The sequence below is a fragment of the Styela clava genome, chromosome 6 (assembly GCF_964204865.1).
Source record: "Styela clava chromosome 6, kaStyClav1.hap1.2, whole genome shotgun sequence".
NCBI classification, from domain to species: domain Eukaryota; kingdom Metazoa; phylum Chordata; class Ascidiacea; order Stolidobranchia; family Styelidae; genus Styela; species Styela clava.
The window spans coordinates 3,967,694-3,986,128 of record NC_135255.1 but is presented as its reverse complement, the minus strand read 5'-3'; the positions used below and the strand labels follow the sequence as shown (position 1 = coordinate 3,986,128).

Genomic DNA, 18,435 nt, shown 5'->3' with positions numbered 1-18,435 from the left:
TACGAACCATTCCCAATACAAAGTCTTCAATATCATCTTGGTTATCGGAGAACTTTTCAACATCTTTCGCTTCAAGGACAACATTACCAGGAATGAGCGCAGCTGTTGAATAGATTAATTTACATTAAAATATATACTGGTAATACCTAACTGGTAAATTAAATGCATTATTGAAACAACAAATGTAATTTTTTTGACTTTAAAAAAATCAGAACAGTCGAGTTGACTGTCAATTCGAGCCTTGAATCCAGACTCATGCCTTTCTTCCATTTGATAATAATTGAGTGAGCAGTATGTTTTTCAGTAATTACAAACAAGAAATCAACAGAATAACTTAATAATAATAAAAATAAAACAATTACTTACTCAATTTTTGTGGCTTTGGTGGTTTTACTAAAAAAATAAGATACATATGTTGATGATCACATAGAGCAGCAGGATTATTCAAAACATTAATTTATTTTCGAAATATTATGAAGTTATAAAAAGCTGTCAAAATGGAACAAACTGCAAAAAACATGATACATATTTAACCAAAATATAATCTTACTATATTTCTATATAGGCTTACCATATGCCTGCAGTGTTTTGGGATCAAATACGTCCATGTTGTTATCTATTACAGCACTCGTTAAATCTTCCTGGACTTTATCTGGCATGATAGGTTCGTTTTTAGGACCCGATATTTTAAACTGGATTATTGTTGGACTTTCTTCTGGAATAGAGGTTACACCACTACCAGTATCAACACCACTTCCAAAACCTGAATAGAGAAGAAAATCATTAAAAATGAATACTAAACAAAGTAAAGTTCTTCTTAGAAGAAATAGTATTTCCTGTATACGTTTGATTTGCCATCTACTCCAAACATGGTTATGTACAAGCAGTGACTGTTAGGTAAAGAGCTTCTATAAATTTGGAAAAACCGGAATCATTCTGGTCCACATTGTCTACCAAACATATTGATCTCTGGTGTGGTGGTGGGCATGGTATTTTAGCCCAAGATTCATAACCTTTGATGCTAACTTAGTCAAGTCCAATGTTGTAACCATAAGGTCATCATACCCATGATAAGGACAGTAGCCGTCAATAAAAAGATAAGTCATTTATTGCCTCGTAATACTTACCACTAGACATATCCGGATAATTTTCAACAATATCACTAATGTCTTTCTCCCAGTATAATAAATCTGGTTCATTGCCCTTTTCGAATGGTTCTACTATGGTATCATTTCCAAGTGCATCCCTGAGCTAAATTAATTAAAATATAAGCATTATTTGAGATTCATTTCAACATTCAATGTCTACTGATCATCACACTAACCCTTTGGATTGCTTTGTCTTCGGTAACATTCTGTGTAAGCACAACATGCCCTGCAAAGATACGACTATTGGCAAGTTGCAAGTCATTTAATGTGTAGTTTTTCGCTTTTGCAGTCCACATCAAATCCAAGTATACATTGACAACACTCGTGGGCTCAAAAACTGCCAAAATAATGAGATAATGAGTTTGTGAAGAGGATATAAAAAATATTAAAATTGTCATATCAAGCATACAAAGTAATTCAAAATTTAGTGTAATAGCTTTATCATCCTTTTTCTTCTTAGAAAACATTATTAATGTTTTTATTTACAAAATATATAAATCTTACATTTATTTAAGAAAAAGTGCAGTTTCACTGATTGACGATCCACAGGTTCTACATATTGGAAATTAACTGTAAACGGAAGATCATCAACCTAAAATGAAAAGTTGAAATAAACAAAATTACAATTGAGCATAATTTGTTTTCACTCAAAAAACAACAAAGAAAATGAAACAATGCCAGCTAAGTTTTAAAAGGAATGAAAAATTAGTCAGAAATAAACCACGGGAGTCAAGAAAATTCACAATGTAGATGAACAACATCATTTCTTCAGGAATACAAGAAACCAACGTGGCCACAAAAATTAGGAAAAGCAGCTGAACTGAAAGTATGTCTAATGATTTACAATTGGATATTAAAAGCAAACTTTTTGCATCAAAGTCCTTGCATAGTTAACAGTTAACTTTTTGCCTATTTCCACACCTTACCTGGACTAGTAAATAAACAAAATTTGTGGTTGACATAAAATCAATTGGCCATTTTGGCTGGCTTTTTCCTGTCTGAGATAAATAGGAAATGCCTATTCTATTCTAATTCTAATACACAATCAATTAGAAACGCATCATAACAAAATATAAATGAGATTTGATTCTTACAGTATCAAACAATGGATATGCAAGCTCTTGAGAGACCGGTGAATCAACATCTTTCCATGTTTCTACAACTTGTCCTGTACTGAGGCCATCTACAACAAAGTATCCTGTATATTCAGGTGCTGTCAAGGTTTCTGGTGGCAGGAATGGTCCAGGAACTAGTGAAAAATTATTAATGGTAAAATGTTTGATGTGTCACTAGACTAAAACAATAGCAATCAACAAATGAACAACAATATTTCTACCTCTGATAATCATGTCATCTTTCAAGATTCCAAGTCCATCAAAATCTTCATATTCCCTAGCTTTCTCTTGTAGATCAGGTGCAATTGATGAATCATTAGGAGGAAGTTGTAAATCGAATTCAACTTGTACATTCTCATCATCGTCATTTGGTTTGAATGGATCGATATCTACAGTACTGTCATTAGCAACTGCATCTTTGATCTGTCAGATGATAAATTGGCATAAGAAAATTGGATAATATCAAATTGATATATTTCTATATATTTAATGCAATAATTGACTGAAAACTGGAATTGGGGTCTAATCTGCTCTATTGATTGGTATTTTGGCACCATATGCAGCAATCATAATAGACATAACGACTGTGAAACATGAGTACTAAATACCAGCAATTTTATTAAGTTTTTACACATTGTATAACTACTACAAATTAATTTTTAATAGAATACTGAACCACATGAAGTATAGAATGTTTATTGAATAAAAAATATGCTAACCATATCAGAAATGTCGTCAGAAGTCTTTTGATAGGTAGGATCAGTTTCATTTTCATAATCAACTTCTGGATCATAATCCATTGTAAAATTGCCAATGAAATCTCGTGGACCTGTGTTCGTTATATAAATAAAGTAAAAATTCATGACAAATAATTATTTTTAAATTTTGTGTCTGCCAGAATTACTGTTTTGTTATTCTTCATGAGGAGTTGCTCAACTCAACGTCAAACTATCTCACTCATAATGAGAGGAAATTCACCACAATGCCGGGAGAGACCACAGAGATGGGGAACCAGGTGGTGCATTGCCCACCAATAAATAACATTAGAGATTGTTGAATTCTTGACTGGCTTAGGTTAGAAACTACCGTATTTAGATTACTGCTAATTCAGGCTTTTGAGCAACCTAATTTGAAAATATTTAAGTTGCCTGTGAAAAAAGATTTCTTCAGTACTATATTGACTGACAAGACTAAGTCAAATTTTCAGTAAGAGAGCTGAAACCAACAACAAGTAGACACTAACTTCCTATGGTGAATTCATCTGGAACATCTGGTAAATCATTGAGTATATCTTCAATTTCATCATCAGTGAGATTAGCTTCGGGATCAATTTTTAATTCAAAATGAGCCTTTACTGGTCCTTCTGGTGTATGTTCAAAATATTGAACCTCAACATCTTCTAACCATGGATCTTCTAAATCATCTTGATTCTCTCTAATTGGATCTTCAATCTAAAAATAAAATGAACTGCTGTAGTCTATATAGACCTTATTGATAAACACTGAACATCGTTGAAGTATTCACCACTAGTTATACTGGTTTTAGTGTTAGGATAGAATTTTAACTGCAATGTAGATGGTGGATTGCTTTACTTTACATAATTAAACTTCTTTTGCGAATTATGGCTTATACATGACTGGAGGCTTGGGAAATATTTCCAAGTTTAAAAGGTCAAACATACTACCAAATACCATATTTCGCGACAAATGATTTAAATTTAATGTTCTTGGAAATTATTCTAACTTTCAGAAATTCCAGTAATTTAACATACAAACCTGTTTTTTAAGTTTTTTTGCCAAATCCGAGTCAGAGTCATTGTATAATAACACAACTTCATAGATTTCCAAATCCTGAATGAGGAAATATCCGGTAACTATATCTCCTTCTACATCTGAAACAAATGAAAGAAATGGCTTATCATCTGTTTCCCTTTTTTAGATTATCACAAATATCACCAAAAATAAAATTTCTTCTAACAGAAGCACATCGTTACTTACATGGAGGTAATACATATGATGTAACATTGACAGTGTCAAATACAGCTTCGAGACCAGACAATGAAGAGTAAATTACATAATTGTCGTCTTCTATCATAAGACCTCTTAGATCAGCAGTCATTTTGAAGGGTTCAAGTTGAGTGTTGGAAGGCAGGGAAATATTTGCGACAATTTTGAGCCGGTCATGATCAATCTCAAATCTGTATATTGTTATAACATAAAATACATAATATAGTGTTTGTTTGACTAACAGATTGGTAACCAGAATCTACTTCTCAAATATTCTATCTGGTTTTCATAGATTTGAATGACTGGAATGTTTCTAGTTTCTAGCTCACTTTATTTCATGAATGGCAAACTCAAGATATTTGACCTGTATCAATCAGTGTACTCACCTATCAATTCCAATAGTAAAGTTGGCATTGTTTGTAATTGTCTTCAAATTATATTCCACATAATAGAACAATTCAGAAAATTTGTTCCAAGCAACCTCGTCCTTTTCTAATAGAGCATATTGCAACTCTATATCTCTCACATCCAAATATGCTTCAAAGTACAGCTGACGTGGTGTAAGAATGGAAACACTGTCATTGACAAATCTAATAAAAGTAAATACAATGGTTAATGGCAGTTCATTCATAGGTCCTTCAGCGTAGAATTCAACCAAACCACAAAATTTACCTCACCCTTCGAAAACGAGTTATTGGCGTATAGTAGGAATCCCAACCTCTCATAGACTTGTTTTTTTGAGCATCAAAAGTCAGTCATATCAAACATAAATGCTAGTTGTGTGTATACAGCTATTAATGTATACTTACTCATTATCAGAATCCACAAAGAACTGTGACATGGATTTGATCTGCATTTCTAATTCTACAGGATTGTATACAGGTGACAGCAAAAGAAAATATCCAGTTAATCCCACAGAACCATCATCAGCAAAATATGGTGAAAAATACTGCGGTTTGTATGTGATAGAATAATCAGAATATTCAGAGAATGTATGAAGGAGCTGAAAACAAAGTCAATGATTAGTCATATTTACTAACAATATTTCAATATAACTTAGCAACTGAAAGAGAAATGTATTAGATTAGTTATAAAAAGTTATGTGGCAATTGGCAAAAGGAAACACTAGATCGACCTCAATAAATTTTTATGAGCATACATGACTAAATTAATGTTCAATAAACATACCACATCGTTCAAATGCTCCAACTGCATGTTGAAACTATTACTATTGTTGTCTTTACTTGCATCGACCCAGCTCAAACTTTCTCCTTCATGGTTGGGGAAAGATATCTTTCCATTGAATGTAACTGAACAACAACAAAAAAATTCAATAAGCTTTATCTGAAGCAAAAGAGTAAGTTGTATTTTCTTGCAAAATATAGGTTGATGTGATAAAATGTTAACTTACTGAGTCCAAAGTCACTGACGTAAGTTGTAATGTTAACATTTTCTTTGAAAGACGCATCAAAATCTGTAAAAGTAATATTCATTATTATTGACTACAATCATTTGTAATATAAATTTTTGAAAAATAATTCAAGTGTTAGGCTCAACTTCACAGAGTAAGAGAGTTTGATCCCATGTCCATTGTCAACTGACCAATCAGTGTATTTTCTTAATTGTGTAAGTCACACAAAAACAGAAAGAGACTAGTCATTCCATACACAGTTTCCTCATAGGTATATGGTATATTATAGCTTGTTCATAAATAATAGTAAGATCTAACCTTTAACATCAAAATCATGCGTTGCCATTTGGTCCCGTAGTCGCCTTGTAAGCATAAATGGGCCATTCAAATAATTCATTGGCATGTATATCTTGTTGACAATCTTCAAAAGGTTTACACCAACTCGTGTGATGCTGAAAATGTCGTGAACAAACATAGTGTAATTAAAAAGAAAATATTAAATTATCGAGAAATTTAAGCTATGATTGTCTAAAGGTGGACTAAGTAAAAAGGCTATGAAGTTGCACAAGTAAAAAAAAACAGAAAATTGCCTGAATACAGACCTGGGTGTATCAATTTGCAATTCTGATTCTATATCTGAAACTACATAGATATCATTTGAGAATGTTTCCAATATTGGAGTTGGCAGAGTAACATTTTTAGACTGTAGCTCATCAAAGAAAGTGTCATTATTCATTTCCAAAAGCGCTTCAAAAAAGAATTCTCTTGTCGTTGGAATTATAGCATATCTAAAAATAAATGAATATTGTTTCATGAGTATGAGGTTAAAAATTATATGGAAATGGAGTTTTCTGAAGACAAACCAGATAATGCAGTGATGGGTATGATACAAATGCAATTGATCTTAATATATAACCAACCCTACCCTATTCAGTGAAGCTGCAAAAGGATATCCAGGTTAGTTTGTGTTTGTATGGTTAAGCAGCTAAGTGAAGATACTTACTTTTAAAACTTTATGGAACCTTTGTCAAATAATCTATAAAGATCACAAAAAGCGAAATAAACCAATTCATTGAATATTTAGCAAGTTCACTAATGAATCATATTCCAGACATTATGTTCCTGTGCCAACATAGCAGACATAACAAAATTTTGAAATTTTTTCACTAATCCATGATATTACTTACTCGTAGGCAATGCCGGAATTGACGATTTGTTGTTCAAAGTAATCGCCATCCCTAGTAAATATTGGAGTCTTAATGACAAAATGAGCTGTCAAACCCATTGTATTATTGTCAAACTCATTGGGTGCAAAATATTGAACTTCAATTGTTTGAATATTTTCTATGCCGACAATAATTGGATTAAGCTGAAACAAAATATAAAAAATTTAACATAATAATATATCCTATCAAAAATGCAGACATGAAATAGAAGTTTTCATGAAAAACAAAACAAATTACAGATTAACTAAAATTATATTTTGTAGCTTCAGCCATCTTACTTTTTATTTCGAATGTCACCAAACAACTAATTCATTCCCAAATGTTGCTATGTTTTTGAAAAACCCTTGTCTAATTTATTCAACTAGTGATTTCGGTCATAGAAAAGTATTTTCAATCACATAAGGCAGATTTTTTGAAATTAGTATAACATCCTCAACAACTATGTCCCAAGTTATATTTCACAAAGTAAATAGTTTTCCAATGCTTATATGCTTGATATTCATATCATAGTCAAATGAAAACCACTAAAACTTACCATTTCTTCAACTGCCGCTTTTTGCAGCATAAAGCTCTCAGAATACTGATCGACACATGCCTCAACCCAACTAACATTAACCTCTATAGAGCTTAATCCAATCTCTCCACTGTAAGATTCTGAATGGGAAATTTAAATACAAATATATATATATATATGATTGAGTAAACAGTACAATAAACATAAAAAATATCATACTTTTAACCAAACTATCTTTATCCAAAAGAACTGAAATGTTGAAAGTGTTCACTTCTATATTGACAATTTCATCATCTGATACTGTAAATATAACAAATAAAAATTATAAACTAAGATAGAGTTAAGCTTAAAACATATTTCCCATCGACAAAATGCAGCTTCATTTGACTTGTTTTAAAATTATTACAAGAGACTTTGTTTCTCTCATATTTGTTCCTTTGTTTCATCTAAAAATTTTCAGATTGTTTCACTAGATTGGCCTGCATACACTGCAACTTGTAAATAAAACTCTTATCCTAAAAGTGGTTTTGCAAGAACTTCTGCAATGTGGAATTTCCTTCCTTCGCTCTGTTTGTGCCTGTGTTCTGCATTTGGCAGATAAATTGAATAACTACTGAATCCTGTCTATAGTGAATAAATATTATATTTGGTAAAGAATCTACGTGACTGCCAAGGTTTATTCATATTATACAAAGCTTTCAAATGTTAAAAAGCAAAAAAAATCGGAATAAAAAATGACAATAACTTACGCTGGACGTATTCTTCTCCAAACAGTATATTTCTGAATTTTCTTGTCATTTCAAATGGATTCGCTGGGTAGTTTTCTCCCATCGTTAAGGAGAAATGCACTTCTGTTTTATCTTCTTGATAGAAATAAACTCTGCAAACATAGAAATAAAATTATTCACTAGAAATTTGACAATTTTACAAAATGACGCCAATAAAACATGAATTAAACATAATCAGATACCTGTCAATGTTTATTTCCTGAATTTGGCCTGATTCCACCACATCTTCATTATATATTGCTAATAACTCCTCTGCTAACAATGAGTACTTATTCAGATCATCTGTATCATTGAGCATCATTCCCAACTGCTGTGTTGCATTAAAAAGGTACAGTTCTCCCACAAAGCTACGATTCAAACCAATTTCAGCTGATCCGGAGTAATAACTGTAAAATTTGAATCATTAAAAATTGAATTGTTTTTATACGAATAAGTTGAAGTAGAAGCAAGTTTATTTCAAAAGGCATTCTATACCTTTGCTATGAACACGGTTCAAGTCAATTCACCATCGATGAGTACATGCTAATATAACTAAAATCTTAGCAATTCTGCATAACCTATACAGTTTTAATATATCACACTTCAACATGATAGTCACAAGATTGAAATATAAGATTGTCAATGAGTAATGATATAATATCTATCTATCTATGATATGGCACCTATGTACAAGACTACCACACCAGTGTTGTTCTCATAAAAAATTCACTCTTACAGCGATTCATACAGTCAAAAGCAGTAGTATTTCAAGATGTTTGTAAATTCAAATAACAAAGGAACCTCCAGCTGTATTTCTGATATAAATAAATTTCTATTTAAAATATGTAACACAAAAATATTATTCAACTTCCTAGTATTCTGATACCAGTCAATAATTTCTTTACATACCCAATGTCAGGTGATTCATCAGAATTGGATCCATACAGTTCAACCATCTCCTTTATAGTATTTGTAGAGTTTGTTCGTGACCACACGCCAAATTGCAGAGAAAACATATCTTCGTCAACGATGGTAACAGAGTAGGGACCAAAATAATCAGGTTGTATAAGGAACACTCCATCTGCACCCAAGCGACTGACGAAATATGTGTCAATCTTAACAGTTAAATTGTATCATCATTATAAATCAAAAAAGAGAATTTGTGAGCATGTTTATAACAAGTTTGTATATGTGAGAGATACTCAAAATGTGATTCATATTTCATGTAACAAATACCGTAGATGACACAGTACCATAGGCACAGTGATGTGCATGTGTTTAAGTGTCTTGATTTATAAACTTGCAAAAATTAAAAATCGATGACCAGATCAAAAGTGGTGTTGACAATGAACATTTGTGATCAACATAAAATTCTTGGTTTAGTTATACCACAAGTACGTATATATCCTCGCATATAAGCCCTAAAACAGTGAATTTATAAAAATTCCCATATAAGCCTACTCAGACTGTTATTGCTGTCATAACGTAAACATGCAAGCAATCACGTTTATAACAATGTGAGCGTGCACGCTCCTATCGTGAAAACTTAACACAACTTATCCTGCATGGTTCGAGTTGTAGCTGTTGGAATTAAGTTAGCATAATGTCATTTTGTTTGAGTGCGATCAGAGTTATGTGCGTATGAGCCGAATTTTTAGTATGATTAAGGATACTCGCGTATAAGCCCCATTTAGTTTGGCATTTTTTTGTATTTTTTTAAATCGGCTTATATAGGCGGATATGCGTTACTCAATGTTAATACATGTATCCTACTCACCAAAATATTTCCTCCTCATATAAGCAAACCTCTTATTGCATTAATAAAATTACACAACAACAAATCAAACAACTCCCTTTACTGTATTGTATAGAATATTTCATGAAAATATACCAGTTCCTGGACAGCATCCATCAATTTCTTATGGTCCTCACTTCTTCTATCAACTAATGCTTGTCGAATATTTACATCAAGGTCAGTCAATACATCACCAGATAGAAATGGATTTGGTGTAATGAATACAATTTCTCCATTGTAATAGAATGGTACTGAAAATATAAAATATTTTAAATATAAAGAAATAATAATTCGATTACGAGACAATACGAAATTTAACACAAGTTCATAAATACTCACGTTTTTGATATGGTGGATCAATAAGAACCGATATATTAAATGTTGAACTTTCAATTGTTGCATCGGCAAATACTTCTGAATTCAAAAAAATTGGTTTTAGTAATATTATCAACATCATTCTTATTTTGTGCAAGTAAACAAATGAAAAAATGTAATCGACTAACATGCTGATGCATAGTGACATACCTGAAGCTGTATTGTTGTTCTCCAATAAATCTCGATATTGTTCAGTCATTTTGAATGGGTCAGCAACGTCATTCTTTGCCATAAAAACTTCAAAATGGACTTCAGTTTCATTCTCATCATAGAAATACATTCTAAAATAAAATAAAAGATCAGTATGAATGTGATTTTTACAGAACATTTTGAGAACATCTACGCAATGTGGTGCATTCACTCAGTAACATAAAAACCGACGGATAACACACATTGACTATCACATTAAGAAAAATGGGAAATTCAATTGTATTATGTGTGGATAAAATTTTGTTGTAACATGATTGAAAATGCTTGGCACAAGAATTCAATTTTTGTTGTTCCATTACTTTGTGATTTTAATGTCCTCCACATCTCCTAATGAATCATCGTTTTTGCTATATAGATCTAAAAGTTTGTTCTTCATGCTTTCAAAAAGTTCTCTTGCGGCCTCATCGGTTTCATCCACAATCCAATTCAGATTAGAATCATCCAACAAACTTGGTGTTCCATATAAAACACATTCACCCAAAAATTTTCGAGGAATGGATATTTCAACTGTTTCTGGTTCAAGTCTAAAAACAATCAACATTGTTGTTTCCATTTTTACAAAGTACAGACAAGTATGAGCAATGTATGAAAATTCCAAAAAAAGGGAGATTTCCTAATAAAAGAATCCTGAAAAAATTCTGCGAAAGTAAGCATTGGAAAGTTAGAATTTGAGAGAAAATTAATCTGATAATGATAAATTAAATACGAAAATGCAAAATAAAGAGACAGTAGTAGAAGCAGAAAAATATGATAAAATATGTGATGAAAAGATATAGAATAAATTGTTGCAACATACTTTATTATGCTTTCTTGCTCTGAATATCCCGCAATAATTTCCCTGACAGAGTCTGGGTCATCTGTAGGCCAGAATATCTCAAAATGTGACACAAGCTCATCCTGATTATCTCCAGGTGAAAAATATTGTGTAAACGCTGCTGCTTTTGACACGTTGTGGAATACATCAGAAAACTTGAAAAAAAATAAAAGTTGTATTTCAAAATATTGCTTTAATTTTTTAATTTTGCTCAATTTCATCCTGCAGCACATACGATATTTGCCACTGTGTCCTCCATGTATTTAAAATCATCACTTGTTCTGTTTAACATTGCTTTTCGTAAATCAACATTGTCACCAATATTTGAAAGCATAAATTTCCCATTGAAATGATTCGAGTCTAAAAATAAAAAATAAATCAAATTTCCAAATTTTTCTTTTTGGATAACATTGTATGTAGAATATTCAATCCTAGAATATTAATTCATACTTACCAGGCATTCGTGGTGGTGCATCCACAATAACCGTGATATTGAAGGTGTCAATTTCAATTTCTGGTGATGGTGAGATACCTTAAATAAGTAAATGTTAATACACAAGAAAACTAAAATTGCAAGAGAGTTGGCAGTTTATTCATTCTATGATAAAAAAAATATTAGAGAAAGACAATATTAATTCTTATTCACAAATATCATAAAGAACGATATGCTTCAGCCATCATTCTTCCAATATTTTTGATACAATAAAATTCAATATGACAAAAATAAAAATTATGGACCATAAGTTACACTCCATTATATCTAACGAGTGGTTAAATGGAATTTTTACATAATTCAGAAATTCTTTGAAATTTGGTCGATTATACCAATGTGTATTTGAAATCATCCTTTTTGGATATTCTTACCTCGACCTATTTTCAACTTACTTGGAATTTCAAAGTCGTTTTCTAAAAGTTGTCTGTATTGTTTTGTCATTTTGAATGGATCCATCAAACTATTTTTCTCCATTAGAACTTTGAAATGAACTTCAGTTTTGGATTCGTCAATGAAATAAATCCTATGAAATGTTTTAAAAAATTTGTCATTTGTAGTTTTTGCGCATTTAGCAGGCTACAAATTTCAAGTTATGTTTATTTGTAAATTAAAATTTGCCACTGGCTTTATGCTAGGAAGCGAAACTCTAGCTCAAATAAGTTGTAATAACCTTGTAATTTCAATGTTTTTGATGACATCCAATTCATTCGTTTCACCATCAATTGTGATATTGATTGTCTTATTGTAAACAGTAAGAAGTTTTTCTCTGAATTTTTCAAAATATTCTGTGGTTGCTCCACTCTCACTTCCAACAGACCATCCGAGTTGTTTTAGGTAAGGAAATCCAAGCAAAATCATTTCACCTAAAAATTCTCTCTCTATTTCAAGTTCCAGTGAATCAGGTTCCATCCTGCATAATAGAAATTAGAATTTTTATCTGCCTATTGTATCCCTTGTATCCTTGTATTGTAACTCAAAACAGGACAATCTAATAATATCCATACAATCCACTTTATGCCATGCGTGTTGAGAATACAATTTTAAATATAAGTACAGCCCCATGTCACAATTGAAGCCAAGTAGGGTTGATGACATCATTGTTCTGACTTTCAGTTAGTAACACCTGGAAAAAGCTCAACTTACGAAAGCAGCTCAAATGCATTTTGAACTGTGTCCAGGCTTGATCCACGCCAGAATATTTCAAAGTTAACAGTAAATAGATCTTCAGTTTCTGCAGGTGAAAAATACTGAAGGAATACCACAGCGTTTGTATCATTCAAAACACTGGAAATCTGAAAAACAAATAGCCAATGTTGAAATACATTGACAAATAATTTGTTTGCCAGCTCTTCAAAAGGTTTCACTAGGTTTAGGTTTCAATTCAGTCTATTTCATATTTTTGAGGCCCAATACTGATTTCAATGTAGGGTTTTGACACTAGATAAAAATTATGCAATCACATTGATACAAATTAAATAAATTATAGCTGTGATGTATATTCATCTGGATACAACAAATACAACAATTTTCAATTTTTACGGTAACTATCCCTTTATAGAAGCTATGTACTTGGTTTATGCTTTAAGTATTTGAGAATGAGATATTGTTTTGAATTTAGATATTCAATGTTTCCTAATATATTTAAATACACTGCTGTATAAATTTGCAATAATAAAAATAATATACTAATATGACTTACCAAGTCCTCAGACATTTTCTTTAATTCTAGAAAATCTTCACTGGTATCATTTTTCATGATATTGTATCTATTGTAAGTATCTTCTTCGCTATTCCAAGTTACAAATTTTCCATTGCTCACAGCTAGCACGGAATAAAATTATAAATAATTTATAAAAATAAAAAATAAAATAGCATTAAGTATAATCATAGCAATACATACCAGTAATTGGATCTGTCTCTTTATATCTATCAGGAGCATCAACATAGCTTGTGATATTTGCTGTCTCTGTATCTGGTAAAAACGCCCAGTCCCCTAGAACAAATAGAATGAGCTTATTAGGACAAAATAATTCCAAAGTTTATAAGATTAAATGCCAAAAACTAAGTCATTTTGAGTGATTGTGGCCTACTTGTATCACTTGCCATATAAACAAATCATATACAAAGCAATATTTGTTACGATATATTTTAAAATATGAAAATCAAACTGATAACAGTTATAATTCTGAGACTTATTTTACCTGAACGTAATACAAATCTATTGGTAATCAAAACCGGTCGCATCAATAATGTAGTTTCAAATGGATCCAGTAAATCATTGTATGGAAGATCGATGTCAGCAACTAACTTAACTTTGTTGTCTTCTATTGGAATCAATCTGAAATAATGTTAAAGGTCAGACATTGTTCAATGTCACACATGATACAGAAATGAACAGTGCTTTGTCGGCACATTATGTAAAGTGAATCATAGATACCTAATTTTCCTGATCAAAATATTCAATAAAAATAAATGTAATCAGGTATGGCATAGACAATTGCACAATATTTATGTTATATATAGCTAGTACACAAATCTTCATTAAAATTTATATATTCTATTAATTTAGATTAGAATAAACATCACAAAAGACTGAAAGATTGCTATAGCATCAAATCATGAAGTTTATACCTTGCTACAGACATATCCAAAAACACATTGATCAACATTAAATCTGCTATGACGTCCTCTATATACAAATTTGTCAGTTGGAATGAAACGATATTTTCTTTCACAAAAGATTCTGCTAAAGTGTCGTTGTTTTCAACATCTCGTGCTGTTGTGTTTTCAACCATTAAATCAATTTCAAAGTACAGTTCTCGTTTCGATGGAATTATCACTGACAGTGGTATGAAACTGGAATGAAAAAGAAAATTTTTTTTGCAAAACATCCTCATGTTATAAATTCTATGCCAATCTTAAATTCGTTGCAATATAACATCAAGCTATTCATATATCATAATATTTCTGTATACCAAAATTTTTTTTTTTGTAAATCACACATAAATTCTGTAAAAGTTCTCAGTAGAAACATATTCAAAGGCCAAAATCTTTCAATAATGTGGTGAATTTATTGAAAGTCAAAGGCTTACCATTCAGGAACAATTAGAGTAACCATTAAGCTTTTACTTCAATATTGTATATTCACTACCTAATTCTATCGACAGGTGTTGAGAACGTAGGATTTTTATTAGAGATTCAACTGATGCCAGATCATCTTAGCACTATACAAAGGCTTCACCATTCAATCAACGTTCATTACCAATCAAGAATTAGTTTGTACTTACTTTTCAGGGCTAGCCACATTGATTCCCCATCTTTGTATTATTCTTTGCAAATCAGATGGATCAGTTGTTGATGTAGAATTGATAACAAAATGAGTAGTTAAACCCATTTCAGTTCCATTAAATGGAGAGAAATGCAAAAGTTTGATGTCGAGATCAAAGTTTTCAAACTGAAATAAAAATTAAGAAAAAAAATTATATGGACATAACATGAATGCAGAAACACATAAGACCTTTATGCAATATTATGATAGTTATTTGTGATAGCAAACAAAATAGAAAGATCTAAACACTAACCACGTCAGTCATCAAAAGTGCTTGTATTATAAAACTAGCACTTTCATTGTTTTTGCTTGCTTCAATCCAATCCACTGTATTCAGAATAATTGGGAATGTCATTTCTCCTGCAAATTGTACACCTGTGCTCCCATCTGAAAAAAGTTGGATATGTTAGATGCAAGGTTTTCTATTAATATCTATTACATTAATCACCTAGAATATCAAATAAAGAAGCAGTACCTCAATTAAAAAGCTGATACTAAATGTATACATGTTAAATAAGGGGTCATGCACAGATGAAGATACCTAAATGTTGCTATTTTTAAAAGTACCATATTGAAATCGGATTAAGATAACATAAAAATATATTATAAAATTGATTTAGCTATCAGGCACGGTTCATCTATGCTGGACTATTATTTAAAATTGTGTTTTAGAAAACAATATAAACTTTAGAGTAGATGTCGATTAATATGTCATATTCTAACAAACCATCAGAGTCAGGAGGAGTTGGTTCATCCAAAATAACTGTTATATTGAATGTATCCACTTGTATGTCAGCGTATGTTGAATCATCAACTAAAACTAAAAATTTAGAAACAGATGAAAAGTTGGGTAAATCACATGACAAGAACTTGCCATTTAAAACAGAAGTGATAATTTTTTTAGCTTTAATAAATGTGTATTTGTAGTTCAGTTTATTGAAATATTGGTAACAGGCACAAATAACATCTGACAAAAAATTCAATAATTCAAGAAAATGTGTGAGCTTTAATGGCTTAATTATTGCACAATCAGAAGAACTTTGAAGTATTTTGACACATAACAGTGCCACCTCAATGAGAGTGTATTAATAGCTTGGAATCTGACCTGAATTAAAACAACTAGGCTTTATTAATTGGAAAAACTGAACACATCTGAGAGATTCTAAATTAAAACTCAACAATGTAAAATTATCAATGAAAAGAAATTACCACTAAACAACAAATCGAATATTTGTTGATGTATGCAGATGAACAATATCAATTCCAGACTTTAGAACATAAACTATACTGTGTAAAAATAACTTACATTGCATTTTATCATTCTTCAACAATTCCCTGAATTTGAGAGTCATATCAAAAGGATTTGATCCATCATTTTCTTTCATTGTTAGATTGAAATGAACTTCTGTTTTATATATATCATAAAAGTAGATCCTGTGACAAAAAGAATATTGCATGTTTTAGTCTTAATAAATACTCTTCCATTCAAATAGTTTTATAAAATAAACTATACTTTGTTAATTTAAGATCTTCAATCTGTTCTTCTGGTTGGCTGGCATTGTTGTATGAAGCCTGCAACATATCTTGAATTGGTTCTAAAACAGCGAAAAATGGATTCCTTTCGTCGATTGAAGATCCAAATAAATCCAAAAATGTCCAGTCAGGCAGATACAATTCACCAAGGAAAGATCGCTTTACTATGATATCAGTTGTGTTTGGTCTTAAATAAAATTTAGTAAAGTTCTGTTAAACATAACATTTCAAAAATGAAAGCATTATTACAAAATCGCTTTTAGTTTATCTAGTCTCATTTTTTCATTCAAATGCGGATTTACTAATTTCTATTTGAAACGAGATTTGAAAAGTATAGACTGGGCATTTCATCAGCTTAGCACTCGGCTTAAACATAAATTCAACCAACTGCAATGTCGACATGATGACCATGGCCATAGGCTCAATTTAAAAATAATTCTTAAATCCTCCAAATATTCATAAAAAAATATGAATTTAAATCAATATTTACCTCAAATTATCATCTTCAATTGTGTTGAACGTTATTTCAACTGTTTCTGGATCATTTACAGTTGACCAGATTCCAAAATTAACATCAAGTACACTATCGTTTTCCGTTGGGGAAAAATAATCCACAGAAACAATAGAGTAACCATCAAGAAATATAGGAGCAGAAAGAGCCTAAATATATATAATTATTATAATAAATTATACATATGCAATTGATAAAACCATGTGTGTATTCCAAAAATGTTACATTTTCAGAAATGTTTTTCATCCAGGTATAGCTGTAACTGTCTTTGTCTGTCATGGCATCCATTGGGAAAAAATCAAGATCATCAATAGGCAAGGTGAATTCAATCTTTCCGTTAAAATAATCTAAATAAAAGCAAGATTAGAGGGTTTAAAAATTGCAGGGAAAAAAAATATTGCTGGTTTAGTTAAGTTTATGCAATGAATATAATATACACTCACTTTTAGGTAATGGAGGATCAATAAGAACGCTGATATTGAGTGTAGAATATTCGATGATTGGCTCAAATATTTGAACTGAAAAAATAAATAAATAATTTTTTTGCATGCAGTGAAATTTGTGCAAAGTGACACATGTTTAAGAGATTATCAATGCAGTGTTAGATGATTTATATTCTTGATACAGATAATACTTCAAAGAAGCAACTATTCCAGGGTAGAAAAAGTAAGGTTTTAGAAAGATGTTACAAAAGAAACAATGTTCAACTATTGTTAGGCCATGATTTTCAAGAAAAATAAACTTGTAGAACATCAGACCATTACTATAACTTAACCACTTACTAGAAAACTTGTTATCATTCACCAAGTAGAATCTATATTGTTCGGTCATATCAAATGGTGTGATGTTTTCATTGATGGCCGTTGTTACTTTGAAGTGAACTTCTGTCTTTTTTTCGCCATAGAAGTAAATTCTACAATAACATGATTTAAAGAATTATTTAAAAAAATTGAATAATTTCAAAGTAAATACTAAAAAATGCAATTTTTTGTAGAATAATTATTACATGATAATCAATTTGATTTTGACCTATTATTAGTATTAAATTGTTATTTTGACTTTTTAATAAAACGATTGGCAATCTTTTCTCTGGTAGTCCAATAGATACCGTACATGTTTTATTATTTTCATAAAATGAATAAGAAAAACTCAACATTTTTCAAGATTTCTCCTAAGCAACATTAGAATT

At 30.9% G+C, this 18,435-nt stretch overlaps 1 protein-coding gene across 1 annotated transcript in view; it reads right to left on the bottom strand.

The window, feature by feature from the left end:
- The window catches only part of LOC120331262 (uncharacterized), a 119,010-nt gene that overhangs the window by 2,272 nt on the left and 98,303 nt on the right, over positions 1–18,435 (bottom strand). The window contains exons 189-235 of the mRNA XM_078113790.1: positions 18,029–18,159; positions 17,690–17,764; positions 17,472–17,593; positions 17,226–17,395; positions 16,716–16,922; positions 16,509–16,636; positions 15,930–16,022; positions 15,456–15,589; positions 15,162–15,328; positions 14,506–14,730; positions 14,076–14,212; positions 13,775–13,867; positions 13,574–13,695; positions 13,018–13,166; positions 12,545–12,784; positions 12,267–12,397; positions 11,836–11,913; positions 11,617–11,741; positions 11,364–11,536; positions 10,867–11,091; positions 10,508–10,638; positions 10,322–10,396; positions 10,079–10,233; positions 9,097–9,302; positions 8,391–8,594; positions 8,170–8,300; positions 7,640–7,720; positions 7,442–7,560; positions 6,868–7,049; positions 6,283–6,468; positions 5,999–6,132; positions 5,681–5,743; positions 5,458–5,579; positions 5,079–5,272; positions 4,656–4,859; positions 4,261–4,460; positions 4,039–4,154; positions 3,507–3,714; positions 2,983–3,092; positions 2,485–2,686; positions 2,243–2,397; positions 1,653–1,740; positions 1,325–1,485; positions 1,128–1,251; positions 572–763; positions 367–393; positions 8–102 (exon numbers count right to left, since the gene is read on the bottom strand). Of these exons, the coding sequence (XP_077969916.1) occupies positions 8–102; positions 367–393; positions 572–763; positions 1,128–1,251; positions 1,325–1,485; positions 1,653–1,740; positions 2,243–2,397; positions 2,485–2,686; positions 2,983–3,092; positions 3,507–3,714; positions 4,039–4,154; positions 4,261–4,460; positions 4,656–4,859; positions 5,079–5,272; positions 5,458–5,579; positions 5,681–5,743; positions 5,999–6,132; positions 6,283–6,468; positions 6,868–7,049; positions 7,442–7,560; positions 7,640–7,720; positions 8,170–8,300; positions 8,391–8,594; positions 9,097–9,302; positions 10,079–10,233; positions 10,322–10,396; positions 10,508–10,638; positions 10,867–11,091; positions 11,364–11,536; positions 11,617–11,741; positions 11,836–11,913; positions 12,267–12,397; positions 12,545–12,784; positions 13,018–13,166; positions 13,574–13,695; positions 13,775–13,867; positions 14,076–14,212; positions 14,506–14,730; positions 15,162–15,328; positions 15,456–15,589; positions 15,930–16,022; positions 16,509–16,636; positions 16,716–16,922; positions 17,226–17,395; positions 17,472–17,593; positions 17,690–17,764; positions 18,029–18,159 (6,790 nt within the window). The remainder of the gene's footprint in view (positions 1–7; positions 103–366; positions 394–571; positions 764–1,127; positions 1,252–1,324; positions 1,486–1,652; positions 1,741–2,242; positions 2,398–2,484; positions 2,687–2,982; positions 3,093–3,506; positions 3,715–4,038; positions 4,155–4,260; positions 4,461–4,655; positions 4,860–5,078; positions 5,273–5,457; positions 5,580–5,680; positions 5,744–5,998; positions 6,133–6,282; positions 6,469–6,867; positions 7,050–7,441; positions 7,561–7,639; positions 7,721–8,169; positions 8,301–8,390; positions 8,595–9,096; positions 9,303–10,078; positions 10,234–10,321; positions 10,397–10,507; positions 10,639–10,866; positions 11,092–11,363; positions 11,537–11,616; positions 11,742–11,835; positions 11,914–12,266; positions 12,398–12,544; positions 12,785–13,017; positions 13,167–13,573; positions 13,696–13,774; positions 13,868–14,075; positions 14,213–14,505; positions 14,731–15,161; positions 15,329–15,455; positions 15,590–15,929; positions 16,023–16,508; positions 16,637–16,715; positions 16,923–17,225; positions 17,396–17,471; positions 17,594–17,689; positions 17,765–18,028; positions 18,160–18,435) is intronic.